The sequence below is a fragment of the Peromyscus eremicus genome, chromosome 8b, assembly GCF_949786415.1.
Source record: "Peromyscus eremicus chromosome 8b, PerEre_H2_v1, whole genome shotgun sequence".
In the NCBI taxonomy this organism is placed as follows: Eukaryota; Metazoa; Chordata; class Mammalia; order Rodentia; family Cricetidae; genus Peromyscus; species Peromyscus eremicus.
This window is the reverse complement of record NC_081424.1, coordinates 24137150-24157188: the sequence shown is the minus strand read 5'-3', so window position 1 is coordinate 24157188 and position 20039 is coordinate 24137150. Positions and strand designations below refer to the sequence as shown.

Sequence of the window (20039 nt, the reverse complement as noted above, 5' to 3'; positions counted from 1 at the left end):
TTTGTACCACTTATTCTATATCACTTAGCTAAAAGCAAATAAAAGTATGATCATATCTTGTTATAAACAAATAAAGCATATTTATACATTTAACACTATCTGGAGAAAATTGGGAAAAAATTAGAACATTTTAACAAAAGTTGTTTTTAAATGGTGAGACTTAAAATGATACATTTAACATATTTGTTTATAACTTTCCTATCTCATATATTTTGTAAATTATGACATGAGTTATAGATTCTTGAAGCCAACTTAATGGATATTCTAAGCTCTCCCAACATTACTCTTAGTTCTGTGTACCTACTAAAACATAATGATGTCAGTGAGGACAAGTTAGGCAATTAAAACAGGGAATCAAGAAAAATTTCATTCATTTGAACTACTTTATCATTAATTTTTATTCTCTCCATAAGAGGATTTTTTTCTTGCTTTCTGAACTTCAAGAGCACCCAAATCAAAGGTCATAGTAGTAAAAGGCATCTTAGCCCTCAAACTCAGCTTCTAATAATGAGAATGGGAAATTGTACTGGAGATTACTTATCACTTAAACCCCTGTATTTCAGGATAAAATCCTGAGATTGGGGTAACGTCCTGATGGTCTATGGGTTATTGTCTTATACTTTGTAAGTATGTTCCACTATAGAAAATAGCACCAAGGGTTTACTAGACTCATATAGCCTGTGTTATCTCGTTTCTTATATTTGAAGTTCATTTATGAATTATACTTTATTTTCTGGCTGTGTAACTAGGAAGTACATCTACAACAACAGCTGTGATAGACAACAAAAATGGGTCTGTGCCCAAGTCCCCTGGAAAGGTGCTGAAGAGGACTGTCACAGAAGACATCGTGACAACCTTCAGCTCTCCTGCAGCCTGGCTTCTGGTCATCGCTCTGATAATCACATGGTCAGCAGTTGCTATCGTTATGTTTGACTTGGTGGATTACAAAAACTTTTCAGGTAAGAGGCCTTACATTGGGACTTTAAATCTAAGGACAAATGTTCTACTAAGGTGTGGCATTGTTTCTTTCCAACCCGACTTAGTGTGAGGAATTAAACACACATGCAGACATGCTGTGAATCACCAGAGTCAGTTTCTTCTATTTCCTTTCTTGGTCTACTGTGTTCACTGATTTGAAAATGCAATCAGTGTCCTCATCTTTAAAGCCTCATGCAGGCTAAATGCTGAAGCTTCATAAAAAACGATGATTAAAAAGCCCGGTGGAGATTTATCTTTGAAACTGAAATAATCAGCTATGAAGGAAGAACAACCGATGGGTTTTACACTTGATGAAATAAAGTGCAGACTATATTAAATAATTTTGGATGAACAAGATATTTGGAACTATTTCTAAGGCTCACTGGCATATGCTCTCAAGTTTCTTTTCCAGGCACACTCTGCCCCTCCTAGTAACCCGCCTATTTTCAGTCTCAGAAAGTAGAGAATGTCAAGAGGATTTTCCCAGAATTGTTCATAATGAGTTACTGCATCTTGATTGTCCACATGCCCCTTATGTGTTTGGAGCACAGCAGGAATAATGCAAGTGAGAAAAGACAGATTTTCATTATGGGCTATTCAACCTTAGGATTCATTGTTTATCTCTTTGTTCAAAGATACTTTATATGTTGAAATTGTATATATCTGCCTCCACACCTGACACTTATTTTAATTCTCTATTGACTATGAGTTCCTGGAGGAAATGAATTATTTGGGTATTCAGTACATATTCCATGAGTAGATGCATGGATTTATGCCTATTACTGTTTACCACTAGTGAAAATATTTCATTGTCATCTTATTGTGCTCTTCATACACATTCTTTCCCCCTCCCCTCATTTTTTCTTCACTTCCACTGACAGTAGGATCTTTAGCATCTGGACACTGAGAAATGGAATCTATGTATTCAGGAATCCTCTCCTTCTCATGGAATTTTAGTCATTCAATAATTACTTATCAAGATCCTTCTATTTGTACCAGATAATTGATATGCTAGTTGAGCTAAAACTGTAATATAAATATCATAAAGGCATCAATGTCTATTATTGGAGTTTATGGATACAGAGGCATGAATGTTATGATTTCTGCCAGCTATATCTTTGGTAGTTGGACAATGTTTGGCATCGTTTACCAGAGAGATAAGACCAAAATACCAAACAATGAGAGCCATAGGTTTCTGCTCTAATAGGTAATGAATTTACTGTACTCTTTCATAAATTTTAAAAAGAAAATGCAGTTGCATTATCTATAATTTAAAATGACAGAATTTTAAGTGAAAAAATATTTGTTATATTACTCTAGAAAACTGCACTTTTACTAAGTCTAAATGGACTGCCGTATTTCATATATCCTTTCCATTAAAACATAACTTCATTTACTTTAACCTCAAAACTAAATATGACCACAAATCATAGTTAACTCATTTTATAGTATATATTTTGAAGAGCTCCATGTCAATCTAATATCTCTAAGTTAATTTCATAAGCAGACACAAAAATTTGTTCTATAAAATGCAAAGCTACCTTCAATTAGATTTTTAGATTAGATTACTTAAATATAGGATATATTTTCCATGGAAGTACTGTCATCAAGTGCTATGAATTGGTACCTGTCACAGACATTTTATCTGGTGGTTAATACTTCAGTTAGTCTTCAAAATGAAGAACAGCTCCTCTGTGAAGCTTCCTTCTTATAATGTCTATATTTATTAATGACAAAACCAGTCATTCCTACAAGAAGACCCTGCAGTCAGGTTTTTAAAGTCTCTTTGGATTGAGAGAATTCATTACATCCTATGCTCCATAAATACAAATGATTTATAAATCTGAGCTTTCTTATCAGTGGCACAATATCTATTCTTATACTTCACACTCATGTCTCTCTTCATGGAACTTATGAAATTTTGTACCAAATTCATCAGTCCCTACCCATTAATAGATCCTTAAAGACATCTTCATAATGTGAATATCTGAAAAGGTCATGTTTTCTTGGTTGGCTGAGTACAGCAAATACCTTTTGTATGAAATTCAGGTCTTGACTGAGCTCTTCATTTTTATCTTGTAATTTAGTGCACATATCCAATTTATCAACCATATTTATTTCAGTCCTTACCCGTTCATCCTAGGCAAACACAAACTTGTATTTCTTGTAGCTAGAGTTTTCCTGCCTGGCCCACAGTCAGGACAAATCTCTCTCACCCGCCAATTCCACAGCCGCTCAGACCCAACCAAGTAATAATCACAGAGACTTATATTGCTTACAAACTGTATGGCCGTGGCAGGCTTCTTGCTAACTGTTCTTATATCTTAAACTAATCCATTTCTATAAATCTATACCTTGCCACATGGCTCGTGGCTTACCGGCATCTTTACATGCTGTTTGTCCTGGTGGCGGCTGGCAGTGTCTCTCTGATTCTGCCTTCCACTTCCCAGAATTTTCTTTTTTGTTTGTCCCGCCTATCCTTCCTGCCTGGCTACTGGCCAATCCATGTTTTATTTACTAACCAATCAGAGCAACATACAGAACATCCCACAGCACTTGACAAATGGATATTATAACAAAAACAGGCACACAGAAAAACATGCCATATTATGATGATCAATGGGTAAGAAATAAAAAATTACAAAACTTGAAGTTTAAAAAGAAACAAATATTAAAAAATTCAAAAGCTTTTAGCTTATTAAAATTCAAGTGATTCATTTATGTAACCAAAAGAATACTAGTTCAAAGAGTTGGCACAATTCTAAAAAAAAAATCTGGACCTCATATCAATCTTTGTATATATTAGACACACTCACTTATATTAAAATTCTAATTCCTTTCATCCATTTAGCGAGTTGTTTTGTAATGATTTTATTATTAATAGTATTAGTATTACTATTTACATCCTGACCAGAGTTTCCTCCCAGTTTCTCAATCCCACGTCCCCTATGTATATCCTTCCCATCCATTCCTTCTCCATTTCTGTTAAGATAAGGGCAGGCCTCCCATAGATGTTAACTAAACATGGCATATTAAATTGCAGTAAGACTAAGCACATCCCCATGTAATAAGGCTGGATAAGGCAACCCAGTGTGAGACATAGTGTTCCAAAAGCTGACAAAAGAGTCAGAGACAGCCCTTGCTCCCACTCTTAAGAGTCACACAAGAAGACTATGCTACACAACAGTCACATATGTGCAGAAGGCCTTATCAGTCCCATGTAGGCTCCATGGTTGTCGGTCCAGTCTCTATGGGACCCTAGGAGTCTTAGTTGATTCCGTGATTTTTCTTGTGGTGTCCTTGACCCCTTTGACTCCTACAATTCTTTATTCCCTCTTCTGCAGGATTCCCTGAGCTCAGACTAATGTTTGGCTGTGGGTCTCTGCATCTGTTTCCATCAGTTGCTGGATGACACCTCTCTGGTGAGAATTAGGCTAGGCACCAACCTATGAGTATAGCAGAATACCTTTAGACATCATTACATGAACTTTTTTTTTTTTTTTTTTTGCCAATCATGTTTGGTTCTGTCCTAGGTCTCTGAATTGTTTAGCCTCTGGGACCTGGCCACCTAGGCAGTTTCAGGGGTGGTCTCCCTCTCATGGCATGGGTCTCAGGCTGGACCAGTCATTGGTTGACCATTCCCATGATTCCTATGCCACCCTTACCCCATCACATCTCGTAGGCAGGACGTATTGCAGATCAAAGGTTATGTGGTTGGGTTGGTGTCCCAGTCCATCCACTGAAAGTCTTGCCTGGTTACAGGAGACAGGCAGTTCAGGCTCCATATTCCCTATTGCTAGGAGTCTTTGTTAGGGTCACCCTCATGGATTCCTGGGAGTTTCCATTGTACTAGGTTTCTACCTCACCCAGAAATGTTCCCCCAAATTCCAGTTATTTCTCCCAGTACTCTCTCCCTCCATCCTCTTTAAACCTGATCCCTCTTCTTCCCATTCCCATCTGCCCCAAGTCCACCCACAAAATCTATTCTATTTACCTTCTCTAGGGAGATCCATGTGTCCCTCCTTGGGCCCTCCTCTTACTTAGCTTCTCTGGGTCTGTGGATTGTATCATGGTTATCTTTTTCTTTATGACTAGTAGCCACTTATAACTGAGTACATACCATGATTGTCTTTCTGGGTCTGGGTTACCTAACTCAGGATGATTTTTTTATAGTTCAATCTGTTTGCCTGAAAATTACATTATGCCGTTTCTTAAACAACTGAGGAATACTCCATTGTGTAAATGTACCACATTTTCTTTATCTATTCTTTGGCTGAGGGACATTTAGGTTGTTTTCAGATTCTGGCTATTATGAATAATGCTGCTATGAAAATAGTCGAGCAAATTCCCTTGATTGAGCTTCCTTTGGGGTATATGCCCAAGAGTGGTATAGCTGGGTCTTGAGATAGATTGATTCCCAATTTTCTGAGAAATCACTATATTGAGTTCCAAAGTGGCTGAACAAGTTTGAACTCCCGACATAAACTCCCTTTGCTCCATATCCTCACCAACATTCCATCTTACACCTGTCAGAATGGTTAAGATCATTTAGTCAGTTCTTAATGAGTTTTTTAATGTTTCATCACAAGAAAAATTTTACTTCAATAAGATATTTAAAGAATGAAAACTACTTTTATATTTTCAATACTGTTTTTAACTGGTATAATTTAAATTTTTACTAAGAAGTAGTATATATGTATCCATGATGATTCTTTTGTATTATCCCAATATATTTTCAATATGTAATTATTAATATTTTCAAAACATGACTAGCAGCAGAAAGAAACATGTTGTAATTTATATTGAAGGCCAGAATGGCAACCACTGGGCTTTGTAACAGTTGATAAACACTGTGAAACAATTAAAGTGGGTTCAAAAGAAAAAGGAAAATTTCTTTCCATTAAACACATGCTGTACTGACTTTAGGGGCAGAATTTTCAACCAGCAAGTTTCCTTACTTCTCATTTTCAGAGTTGGATCTGATTTGCCCCCTGTATTCTGCTTATGGAACACATGCAAATAGCCTTCACATAATATGAGTAGGGGTTTCCTTTCCCTTGTCTGTGACAGAGATAGTATCTCACTTTCTTTTCTTCAAAGTTTATCATTTGGATTATTCACTATAATAAAGACAAATTTCAAGATGCTAAATATAAATAGATTTGAAAAGTATTTCAGCTCTCCTTGATTTCTTGCCAAACGCAACGTGAAAAAATCTCAAACACTCTTTGGTGTGTTCTATGTGTTGGGAGCTGCAGAAACACTTCACCTGGTACAGAATAGGGATTGTAATAGTCCTGGAAGCTGACTAAGCATGTTATACAAGACTGTTGAGTGTGTCTGCTGTTGAGTGGAAAGTCAGCATGCTGAGACTTGAGAGGACAGATGGAAGCAAAGTAGAGGATAAGGACAGATGGTAACCTTCATCTGTTTCTCACCAGCTCAAGTGGAAACGATTTAGGTGAGGTATTGGTCATGAACTGCTATGCCATGCCTTAGAGATCTGTGAAGGAGACAGGCCATCAGGAACTAGAGACCAAGCAGGATGTTGCAACACAAGAATCACCAAGATACTAGGGAAAATGTGAAAAGACACACCCAGCACCAACCTTCAGAGGGCAAACTATGGCTACATCACCTCTTACATTCTGCCTTCCTTTTTCCAACTCCAAACTTACCTGGAAGTTTCCATCTAGGGAAATTTGAGGAAATGCACTTCTGCTTTACTGACTTCATAGGGGATGAAGCCTACCCCTGGGATATCTATATAGTTTAACAATCCAAAACAGGGTGCTCTTGGGGAGCTATTAATAGCTACAAGAGGAGAAAAGCCAGCACTCAAGATGTAGGATCACTCTGCTGTTATGCTCATTGCCTTTACTTCTCCCTTGGAAATTAAATGCCAATGGAAACGTGTGAGGAAGAAAAGAAATTTGGTCCCTTAGTAACAGAAGCTGGGTTCTCTTGAAGGTTGCTGCAGGCCTGACTCAAGCTTCTACAGATTAAACCAGTGAGCCCTTACAGAAACAGGGTTGGCTGCAGTTCTCTGAGAACTAAAATTAGTGCACTTGATTGAAATGTCCTACAAATACCTTCTGTTGTTCATGAAGGGACAGGTTTCTCTTTAAACAATAACAAATCTAAACAAATAGTGTTTCGTGAGAAATTACTTATGATTTTCCTCGGGCTCAGAGTATGTGAAAATATTATAGTAATTTTAGAATTTCTTGCACAAAACAAGGGTCATAATCTATTCTCCTTACCACAACAGGGAAAAGTTATCATACATTGTATCAGGGTGGCTATCACTATTCAGAAAATTTCCCAAATGTCCCACAAAGCATACTCATTTCAAAAGCAGATCAGTAATTAGAAGAAAATGATCTATGTGAAGAATGTATACCTGGCGTAAAGGAGGCAATTACTCATAAAATGTAACTTGAATTTGAACCCTATTAGGAGGAAATAAGATCAGTAATCTGAGAAGAAAGATGGCAATGATGTGATGGTGTAAGCATCAATTTATTATGAAAGTCTTGCAGACATTCCTCAAATGTGCCTTTTAAATAGATTTTCTAATGAGGTGTGCCATTTATCTGTTGCTCTGGAAATTAACTCCCCTGAAGTTTTTCCTTTTCTTGGCACTTATCCCAGTTAAGCAGGTGTACTGCTTGTTAGGAAGTGAATTTAGCCGAGTGAAATTATTTGGGGGGAAATCTCCAATTTAGACCCAAAGAATAAGTTTAACTTACATCTGCCTGTCTATCAATCATCTATCTATCATCTGTCTCTCTGTCTCTGTCTCTGTCTCTCTCTATCAATCAGTCTGTCTATCTATCTATCTATCTATCTATCTATCTATCTATCTATCTATCTATCATCTATGTATATCCATCTATATGTTATGTATCTATGTATCTATCTGTACCTATGTATCTATCTATATATCTATGTATGTATTTATATATTTATGTATCTGCCTTTCTATCTAATCTATCTATACATCCATCATCTGTTTATCTATCTACCAATAATCTATCCACCAATTATCTATCTATCTATCTATCTATCTATCTATCTATCTATCTATCTTCTATCTTCCATCATCTATCTCTTTTTGTCTCCCTGACTATCTTTTACCTAGTTGCCTACCTAACTAACTGCAGCTGTATATAAAGAAGCATTTGTTACTGTGGATATGCATATATATATATATATATATATATATATATATATATATATATATGAGTCTGGCTGAACACAACAGATTTTTAGACTTTATCAATTCTTATGTGTTCTTGGATTGAAAGGATGCCTGTTATTTTGTGTGCTTCTTTCTGTAATTCAAGTCTTATCTCAAAGTCCACATTTTTTGTCAATTTCTCAGGAAATCTTGTTCTTTAGGCCACTATGACTAAAAGGATGCATTTTATTTCCAGTTCCCTACGCTTAAAAATACACTTAAGAAGCAGAGGGTTCTATATATAGTCCACTGATCCCTAGTTGATAAAAATTTAATGATCCTTCAGGACCTGAGGAAAAAGATAATGAAAAATATGTTCATTTATGTTCATTCTAAATATTAATTTTTAACCATAACATTATATAATTTCTGTATTTTTGGTCTTGAAATATCTTTGTTGGAGATATGGTAAAACTATACTTACATTACTTATATTATTTTTTAAAATTAAAATTTGAAAATTCTGTGTCACTCTAGGTAATGAGTTGCAGAATCAAGATATCCAATAATACAAAACCATTGACACTTTTGTTTTGCTTTGAAATAGGATCTCTCTCTCTCTCTCTCTCTCTCTCTCTCTCTCTCTCTCTCTCGTTTCTCTGTGTAGCTTTGGCACCTTTCCTGGATCTCTCTCTGTAGACCAGGCTGGCCTTGAACTCACAGAGATCCACCTGCCTCTGCCTCTCAAATGCTGGGATTAAAGGCATGCACCACCGCCACCCAGCTATGATCTCATCATGTAGCTCTGGATGTCCTGGAAGTCACTGTGTAGACCATACTGACCTCAGATTTACAGAGATCCACCTGCCTCTGCCTCCCAGGAGCTGGGATCAAAAGAATGTGCCATCACACCTAGCTCAAATATTAAGATTTTAAAAGATAAATATTATACTACACCATACCATATACTGAGACTCATTTTTTTTGCATTTAGCCATTATATATCATTTAGTGCTGTTTGAATTTGTATTTTTAGGGAAACCTTTCCATAACTTTAACAAATGTGTCCATCATAATTTCTATGTCTTATTTATTGTGTATGTGAGTTTGTAAAAGTGCACACATGCATTGGGTGGTGGTGGTGCATGCCTTTAATCCCAGCACTCAGGAGGCAGAGGCAGGTAGATCTCTGTGAGTTTGAGGCTAGCCTGGTCTACAAAGTGAGTTCCAGGAAAGGCGGAAAGCTACACAGAGAAACCATGTCTCAAAAAAAAAAAAAAAAAAAAAAAAAAAAAAAAAAAAAAAAAAAAAAAAAAAAAAAAAACCTTACACATGCATGCCAAAGCATGAAATATGGGGGTCAGAGATCACCTTGTGAGAGTTTTTTCTCTCTATGAAATAGGTCCTAGTGATGAAACATAGTACCTGTCATGGCAGCAAGTGATCTTACGTACTGAGTCATCTCACCACACATTATTGTAATTTCCTTCTGTGTTATTTACTAATATCGTTTTTTGAAAGTTGTATATATTTCACAGTGTGTGATGTAAAAATCACACATCTTCTCCATTGATCTGCTGCGATCTTTGAGGAGCCTCAGCAGTGACTTCTGTAGTTGCTGCATTTTACTACTATACTAGTATGTAATGTATACTACTAAACTGTATACTACTATAATCTCATCATCAGTGTGTGAGGAATCTTTCATCTTCCATATTCACACCTCTAGTTTTGTGTAATTTTTATGATATTTACTCAGTTTGGGTGAGATGAAATGTCAGTGTAGCTTTTTTTAAAAAATATATTTGAATTTCTTTAATAGCTAAGACTTTTGAAACAATAGTAATATATGTTTTAACCATTTGTACTTCATATTTGGGTATCCATTTCATCTGTTTATTTATTGATGAGAGTTTTGGTAGTTATTTTTTTACTTCTTTATGTATTCTAGCTATTAATCCCCTTTCAGATGTATATCTGAGAAAAATTTTCTTCCATTTTGTTTGCATTCTCTTCATTTACTGTTTTCTTTGTTGTACAAAGTATTTTTTAATTACATGCAATCTCATTTATCAATTCTTGTAATTATCATGAACTATTGCATCTCTTTTTATGTTTAGTTTTACATGTTAGTATATTTTACTCTAGTAGTTTTAAAGCTTTAGCTTCTATATTAATGACTTTGCTTTATGTTCTATTTTTGTTAGATTTTATATTTCTTTTGATATATAGCATGCAAAATAATGGGTTTTATTAATGCATTTTTGTGTATGAAGATATGCATAGGTAGTGTGTGTGCACGTGTTTGTGTGGCTATACGTACATGAACACATATGTGTGTAGGCCATAGGTTGATTTCCAATATCTTCTTTAATTACATTCTCTCTTATTTTTGAGACAAAGTCTCTTCTTGGATTTGGAGAGTATTTATTTGGCTAATTTGTCTGGCTAATGTGCCCCAGGATTTACCTGTCTCTATTTCCTCCCAGGACTGGGTTTTAAAGCACAGAAATCCTTTATATAGATGATGGGATTCAAATTCAGGTCCTCAAGCTTGAAGAACAAGAACTGTACCCAATGTGGCATTTCTCTGCTTATCCATATTAATGCCCTGCCATTTTGATTTTGTTGCTACGTCTTTGTAACAAAAATAGACATCAGACACTGTGAAACCTCTAGCATCCTTCTTTTTCTTCAGGATATGTTGCCTATTGGTATAATGTATGCTTCTAGATGAATTTAATGATTGAAATACCAATTTATGTGGACATTTCCTTAAAATTTTTATAGGGATTTTGTTAAGTCCATAGATTTGTTAAGTCCAAATAATTCTACCAGTTCACGAGCATGGGAGATATTACCATCTTTTGGTGTCTTTTTCTATTTTTTTAGTGTTTTCAATTTTATGTGGCAGAGTTTTAATTCCCTTGTTAGATTTAGTCTTACATTTATTCTTATGACATTTTTAGACTACTGTAAATAGGGGTAATTTATTTATTTATTTGTTAGCATATCCATTATTGGTACATGGAGAAACTGTTGATTTTTTCTACTGACTTTGTAGCTTACTACTTTGTTGAAGATGCTTATTATATCTAAGAATTTTTGATGGTGTTTTGAGGGTCTTGTAAGAATATAGCCTCTGAAAGCAGAGATAATTTGGCTTTCTTGTTTGCTATTTATAATATCTCTTCCATCTTTTTTTTTTCACCTATGTGTCAATTCTCAGGCTGTCCTTCAAATACAGTGATATTCATTAAGAATGAAGATAGAGACACTCTTGTCTCATTCTTTTTTTTTCTTTTTTTGGTTTTTCAAGACAGGGTTTCTCTGTGTAGCTTTGTGCCTTTCCTGGAACTCACTCTGTAGCCTAGGCTGGCCTCGAACTCACAGAGATCCGCCTGGCTCTGCCTCCCGAGTGCTGGGATTAAAGGCGTGCGCCACCACTGCCCGGCTCTTGTCTCATTTTTGATTTTAAGAGAAATGTTTTCAGATCTTCCTTACTTCTTCGCATAATGCTAGTCACTGGTTTATCACTTTTAAAAACTTCCATTGCAACAATATATGTTCTTCTGTTCTTAAGAGTTTTTAGTCATGAAAGGATGTGAAGCTTTATCAAAGATCAGTTTTTCATTTATTGAAATGATCCTGTGATTTCTTTCTTTGGGTATATTTATGTGCTGTACTTCACATTGCATTTTGTATGTTAGAACACCCCTACATGCCTGAAAATAAGCCTGCTTTGTCATGGTATATGGTTTTTTAAATATGTTATTAAATTTGGTATGAAAAAAGTTGAACATTTTTGTATCTGTATGCATCATGATTTTTTTTTTGTCTTTAGTGTATTTTTGCACTTGATTACCAAAGTTGTATTGGTTTTGTAAAAGTTTGGTGGTATTATTTTGGTTTTCTATTTTATAGATTAATTTGAAGAACATTAACATTAGTTCATCTTTAAAGTATGGTAGAATTCATCTATGAATCCATCCTATCTTGGATTATTTTTCGTTGGGAAGCTTCACTATTTCTTTGACCCCATTGATACTTGTAGATCTCTTTTAAGTTGTTTGTATCATCTTAGTTTGATTTGGAAGATTGTAAGTGCCTATAAATATATTCATTTCTTTTACATTTTCCATTCTCTTGGAATGTAGTTTTTAAAATTATCCCTTAAAAAATCTGAATTTTATTACTGTTTATTATAATATAATATATTTTAATCTTTAATTTTATTAATTTGCCTTATCTCTTTTCATGATTAGCTTGGTTAGGTGTATAATTATATTAAACCTGGTAGAATTCAGATGATGAAAATAATTTTAAAACCATCTCCAAGTTTAGACCACAAAATCTCAATGATATGGATTTTTTGTTCATCTTAATGTTTTTATTTGCATCCCTACTTCCTGATACATATTTTTTAATGAGATTTCTATCTTTAAAATTGAAGCTGTTTTATTAATTTGTTTAAGCATACAAAGCAGGTATTATGGTTAGTGTTGTCAACTTCACAGAGTCTAGAATCACACTGAAGTTTTGCCTCTGGACTTGCTGGTGGGTGATTATCATTCTGTCCTTAATTGAGAATGGAAGATCCACCCACAGTGAGTGTCATTTGTAGCTGGAGAGTTTCTCTCCAGGTCCCGCCAAATCCCCACAGTCCTGCAGCCCACTTATAAAATAATCACTCAGAAGCTTATATTACTTATAAACTGTATGGCTGTGGCAGGCTTCTTGCTATGTAGTTCTTATATCTTAAATTAGCCCATTTCTATAAATCTATACCTTGCCATGTGGCTTGTGGCTTACTGGTGTCTTACATCATACTTCTCATTGTGGTGGCTGGCACTGTCTGTCTGCCTTAGCCTTCCTGTTCCCAGAATTCTCCTTTCTCTTTGTTCTGCCCATACTTCCTGCCTGGCTACTGGCCAATGAGCACTTTAATTATTAACAAATCAGAGCAACACATTCACAGCATAGAGAACATCCCACAGCAGTCACCATTCCCTAGTCAAAACCCTTGATTCTAAACATGTACACAAAGAAGCTGATCACAGCATTAATTCACCACTCTTAGTTTCTGAATGCGGATGCAACGTGAGCAGCATTTGCTTCAATCTCCTGCTTCTTTGACTTGGTTTTGAATAGTTAAGAAGCACCAGTTGTCAAGATATGCTCATCTAGGTGTTTAAGAGATGGCTCAGTGGTCAAGAACACTTGAGCAAAGAGGACTAGAAGGGCTCACCTACGTTGGACAGCTCACAATTTCCTGTAACTTTAGCCCAGGGAAATCAGATATTCTCTTAGGTCCTCCACAGAAACTGATTTATTTCTGTCTGTCTCCCTGTATCTGTCTCTGTCTATCTCTTCCCCAATTCACAAGTGCACTCGTACTTAATAAATTAATAATAAAAAAAATCCCAAGAAGATATTCTTATATAAATCATTCATTCATACTGTCTCTTTTTTGTTTGTTCATTTAACTTATCATATCTAACTAAGCAAGCAATTCCATAGGAATGATTTTCAAAATTATTTCATTAGACCTGTTATATAAGACAAGCATAATGCAAGTATATGAGACACTGTGAACATATGTATCCATTTCCTACCATCCTTGCTCTTTCCTCTCTTTCTCATTTCTCCATTGTTAGGCTTCTTCTTTCACGCTATGGGTACCTGTGTAAATTTATATCTCTATGAGATCTAAGGCCCACAAATGAGAGCAAATGTGATCTTTGTCTTTCTGAGACCAACTTAGTTTTTGTTTAATTGGAATGATATTTTGGATTTTCCTACGCTTGAGCTAAATTAAATTTGTTTCATGCTAGCTTGGCAACAATCTATACATGTACAAATACTTGTGTTTTAATTCCTTGTTATACCTTTGAGTCCAAAGATACTTCATTCTATATGTAGCATAGGTATGTAAAGATATAATATCCTACCTTCTAAAACGTGATGATCATAGCTGACATTCCTATAATCAAAGGTAGTATCAGCATAAACAGAAGACATTTATTTAAACAGAAATTTATAAGACCAAGGCCTTTTAAAAACTGATGACCAAAATGGCCATGAAAACTAATTTTTATGCTTTGGTTTGATGCCAAAATGGCAGCCTTCTCAAAAGGTGGTCAGAAGGAATGAAACAAAGCCAAGGGTGAAAGAGTAGGAGAGGTTACAGCAAAGGCTTGCTCTATTTATTTCTGGCTCTCTGTTGTCACCATTCTTTCCCCTGGGATGATGAATGCCTTCTCTAATAAAAGTCTTATGACTTACCATCAGATAAGGCGAGTTGTTTATGACTCATGTTCACACACATACACAGGGAGATTATAATATTAATAGGATTTTTTTTGGGGGGGAAGTTATCTTTATCAGAGTTTCTAGTTTCCGTGGCCCACTCTAGAGAGAGGGATTCTAGTTTGCAAAGCATCCTTCATGGGGAAAAACAAAGCAGAAGAAAGAATAGCAAGACTGAGCATTCCAAAATATCATACTTTTGGAGTATGATTTTTCTGAGTGCCAATAATTGCATTCTGTCTTGAAATTCCCTAAATGATGAACTGTAACCTGTAATTATAAGATAAGACAATTTTTTTTCTCCTGTAAAAAAGATACCTATTTTTCTATTAGTAAAAATCTCATATTTTTACATGCTTAGTTTTTAAAATACAATACAATCCCTAGTGTTCATGGCATAGGTAAAGGAACTCAAACCTTGTTTATGCCTTTGTTTGCAACACAGAAAGTCTTCTATTTGTCACGGGTCTAGCACCAGTTAGCTGGACTATCTTAGACTTCAATATTTGCAGCACAGTTTGCTGGTATTGGGAGGCAGTGGGAAACTGCACTTATATTTGCCCATAGTCATGTTCCTCGTTGCCTCAAACGTAGCAGTTGAGTGAAAACAGAGTAATTTAGGTTCTATCTAAGCACACATTGCCAAATAACTGAAGACTGAAGGTGCATAGATAATATTAAACTGAGAGAGTCTTAAAAGCAGGGGTAAAATACCCATGCCTCCCATGTTAAAAGAAACTTAATTTATTGTTCCTTTATTTATTTATTGCTCCTTTGTATAGACCTCTTTCTAGAAATACAAATGTGTATGTGATATAAACTAAAGTAAATAGAGGAAGAGAATGGAAGAGGGTTGGATAGACTGAGAGCAATGATTTTTGTTTTTGTTTTTGCTTTTGCTTTTTGTTTTGTCTTGTTTTAGGTTGTTATTTCTTAGTGTGTACTTACGCAGTTTTGACCTAAGGGCCTTATTTTAGAGTTAAAAATATAGAAAGAAAAGAACAGCCACTAATATTTGGAATCATAGTGAAATGAATTAATCTCCATCACATTACCATCATGAGTAAAGAATTACTTTCAATATTTTCGAGACACAATCTGACCCTGTCTTTAGTGGAACAGAGTTCGAATACCCAAAACTTCTGTCACTCTTTCTACCATAAGTAATTTTGACATTTTAGTTACACTTGCAACTTCAGACAATAAAGAGGGAAAATTATAGTGTTCTGCTCAAGGGTCAACATTTTAACACAAGAGAAAGAGCTGTGAACATTAAAAACAAAGATGATGAATCCCATGTTCTAAAATTTTATTTGGAAATAGGAGCTCAGGCAGCTTGTTGGCATTTCTTGACCTGTGGTTCCATCTCTCCAAAAATTTCAAGTTCATGACAACTCAGTGCAGAAAGGCTTTTGATAAGTTTTTTAGCTTTGAAATACCATTTGTAATGGAAGTTGGACTTAGTAAGTGGCTGACTGCAGATAAGCACAAAAACAAAGCAAAATCAGCTTTGAACATTTTCTTCCATTGCAAAAGAAAGAAACGGGATCTGGAGGGATGGATCGGTGGCTAAGATCACCTGTTTCTCTTACAGAGGACTCTAGTTTTGTTCCACATAACCATGTGGTGTCTGACAACTATCCCATTAGTCACCCTAGTTGGAGGATGCCCAACACCTTCCCTTGACCTCCAAGAACACTAGACATACAAGTGGTGCCCTTACATACACATAGACCTAAATCTCATACACATAAAAATAAATAAAGCCTTCAATAAAAGGGAAAATGGTTTAAAATTCATATAAAATATGCATGTATTATAAAATTATAAAATAAAATATGAGTATAAGGATCTGGGGGTAAGACTCTATACCTAGGTGACATATACATATATACATATGTATGTTTGTGCATTTGATGCATTAGAACAGAAGGACAGGGCATTTTCAAGAGCATGTTAAGAGTAACTAAAATTGGCGAGAATGAGGAGGGTTTGTATGAGTGAGAATTGTTGAGACCAGGGTTGAATTAAGCACAGGGACAAATAGCCAAATGAATGGAGACACATGAACTATGAACCAATGGCTGAGGGTCACCAGCTGGATCAGGCCCTCTGAATGGGTGAGACAGTTGATTGGCTTCATCTATTTGGGAGGCACTCAAGCAGTGGGACCGGGTCCTGTGCTCATTGCATGAGTTGGCTGTTTGAAAACTGGGGCCTATGCAGGATCGCTTGGCTCGGCCTGGGAGGAGGGGACTGGACCTGCCTGGACTGAGTCTACCAGGTTGATCTCAGTCTGCGGGGGAGGCTTTGCCCTGGAGGAGGTGGGAGTGGGGGGGGGGAGGTGAGGGGGGCCGGAGTGGGGAGAACAGGGGAATCCGTGGCTGATATGTAGAACTGAATTGTACTGAAAAATAAAAAAATTTAAAAAAAAAAAGAGTAACTAAAATTAGTAAACGTTGATGCTCATGGAAAGCAGAACAGTCATTTCCCATTTTGTCTTTCACCAGGTAGAAATAGATTTTTAGAATTCTTACACTTGCACAGTTTGGGCAGAGTGGGAGTGAAAGAAAGTTTCTGCCCAATCTGTAAGTCAGAAGGCAGGGTTGTGAACTGTCTGCCCTTAGATGGTCATTTCGCGGACCAATGCAGTAGTGCGCACATGTTATTACTGATCTCCTGGCTTCCATGCTTGGCAAGGGACAGCAGCTATGAGCAGCTATGCCTGCAAAAATGACGGCTCTGCCAGATTTTCCATTGGCTTCTCCCACTCCTGGGTAAAGTGCATATTCAGCTCATGAAGAGGGACAGCAGTTTATCCTGAGAATTACCACTATCACTGAGCATGCAGACGTGAAGGTCACAGGAGTAGGGCAAATTAGAATTTATGGTCGTGGATTTCATCCCATCCCCTGCGGGCTGCAATTGCCTTGCTCCTTCCACCATCCATCTTCCCTCTAGTTCTGATTTCAGACTCCAATACAACAGGCAGTCATCTAACCCTCTCATAGACTGCGCGTTATATGAAATCAAATCGGAACAAGACATCCTGTATCATTGATGCACAGCCATTTTGCTTTTGCACTCAATGATTTAACCCTAAATGATACTCTGGGAAACAAAAGGATTGTATATAATATTCAATCTATTCCTATCTAAAATTTCCTTAGTCACTTATTTATCTTGGCATAGAGGGTTTGTTTTTTAGTTCTAGTCCCTTTTAACACTAATAGTTTTGTCTCTTTTCTTCTCTCTTTTATCCTCCTATTCTTTTAATTAATTATTTGTTTCCTATCTCAGTCATGAATTCCTCTAATCTACCCACAGTCCACTATTAAGAAAGTCTGGCTACCTGATAACATAATTAGAAGAATGAGGAAATTGTAGTGTAAAAATATGAATAACATTGTAATCTTCCTAATATCCTCTTTTGTATTGTAGACTAATAAATTCTTATGCATATAAGCAAAATTTGTTCTGTAATCTGGATATTGCTACTGCCATTTTCCTAGGTAGATAATTATTGCTGTTATGAAAAACCATGACCAATAGCAAGTTGAGGAAAAAAGAGTTTATTTGTCTTATACTTTCGTATCTTAGTTTATCAATGAAGGAATCAGGACAGAAACTCAAATAAGGGCAGAACCTGCAGTCAGGAGCTGATGCAGAGACATTGAGGTGGTGCTGCTCACTAGTTCACTCATCATGACTTGCTCAGCCTGCTTTCTTAGAGAACCCAGACCCATTAGCCTCAGGTTGCTCTGCCCACAATGAGTTGGGCCCTTACCCATCAATTGCTAATTAAGAATATATCCTACAGGCTTGCCCACAACCTGATCTTATGGAGGCATTTTCTCAATTGAGGTTTCCTCCTTTCCAATGACTCCAACTTGTGTCAAGTTGACATAAAACTAGCTAGCACAGCCATTTCTGTCAACTAAGTTTTCCCCTCAAGCAATGATTAAATTGCTCTGGCCTAGGCCCCGGTGTCAATTGCTAAAATGTTTTAGCTGATTTTTAAGAAGCATATTAAATATTTAATTTTGTAAAATTTCCCAAGATTTATCATGTAAATCTGTTTATTCTTCTACTATACCTCTACCTCATTATGTTTTATACTTATCTTGTTACATGTTTATTTTATAGTTTATGAGTCCTGTAAGAGAAAAATACTTTACTGTTTTTATTTTTATTTAATTCTACCTAGTGTTCTTGAGTGATTATTAAAATTGCTAAACAAATGGAATAATACTTTATATTATCATTTGCTCTGAGTAGACAGAAAATGTCATATGTCCATTAGGACTTTTATAAAATGAATCTTCTCACTAAGATTAAAATTAGAAGTATTCATTAACTGTATTGAATTATGTCCTAAGTGGCATTTTTTGGGAGTATAGATAACATAATCCATAGAATTTCAATCACTGAATATTTCAGATACTGAAATATTCAGGACTATTCTAGAACAAAGCACCAAGCCAAAAGACCAGAATGAGGAGATGCGTTGTTTGTTCTGTAGCAGCCTAACCTTGTTCTGATAGATGACAGAAATTAATACTGGAAATTAAGTAGAAAAGAAGAAAATATGATGTTATCACAAATTCCTTGAGTGCATTGCTGATTTCTCCAGTTTGGGCTTAATTTTCAATTTGAAATAGACAATCGGAAGACCCTGAAACAGGTGTTTGACTCTACCGTGGCAATGAAGATTAAAGGTAACAATTCTTACCTCCTTGTAATCAACCAAAATATACAAGACTAGTGGTCCATTATACGAGAAATTATTATAAAATTACTACACTTAATAAGCTTTTCAAACAACCCCTTGACTGAACATCACATTGCTAAAGACACAAATTTACAGTGCATGTGAGAACAACCCAGCACCTACATCTACAGCTCAGGAAACAGTTTGGAACAGAGGAGATAGAAGGCTGCAAAAACAAAAACAAAACAAACAAACAAAAAGGTCAATTTCCTATTTATGTCTTTTTAAATATCTAAGCAAAATATTGTTGATATTAGAAATTCCAGTGCCCAAATTCTCATAAGACAACTGAGTTGACAGGGAGGCTCTTTAATGCGATTGTGCTTTGTTTTAAATTAAGTTCATATTTCTTGTATACCTTTAATTTTATTGAGAATCATACATGAATACTATAGCTACATTCTTTCCACTCCTTTCTTCCCCCTTCCAATTCTTCTGCACACCTATGTCCTCACCAGTTCATAACAACTTTGATTGTTATTATATACACATGCAAATTACTTTTACACACACCTACATAAATACAGCTTGCTTAGTACATTTAACGTTGCTTGTATGCGTATACATTTAGGACAGACCACTTGGGATCAGATAACCCATCAGGGGATGTGTCCTAATAAAGACTGATTCTTTGAATCTCAGCAGTCCTCACTTGCCTATAGCTCTTCATCTGGACGTAGGGCCATGTGCAATTTTCCTGATCTACTTTGGCATGTCAACTTGAGTTGTCACTGTTCGGATCTTGTTTATGGAACAATAGTCTTGAGATTTCATGGGCCCAGCTTCCCTGTCACAGAA

The 20039-nt window shown here is 35.9% G+C and overlaps 1 protein-coding gene across 1 annotated transcript in view; it reads left to right on the top strand.

The window, feature by feature from the left end:
* Positions 1 to 255: 255 nt before the first annotated feature.
* The window catches only part of Trdn (triadin), a 319941-nt gene continuing 300157 nt past the window's right edge, over positions 256 to 20039 (top strand). Inside the window, exons 1-2 of the mRNA XM_059272972.1 lie at positions 256 to 322; positions 750 to 959. Coding sequence (XP_059128955.1) covers positions 256 to 322; positions 750 to 959 — 277 coding nt within the window. The remainder of the gene's footprint in view (positions 323 to 749; positions 960 to 20039) is intronic.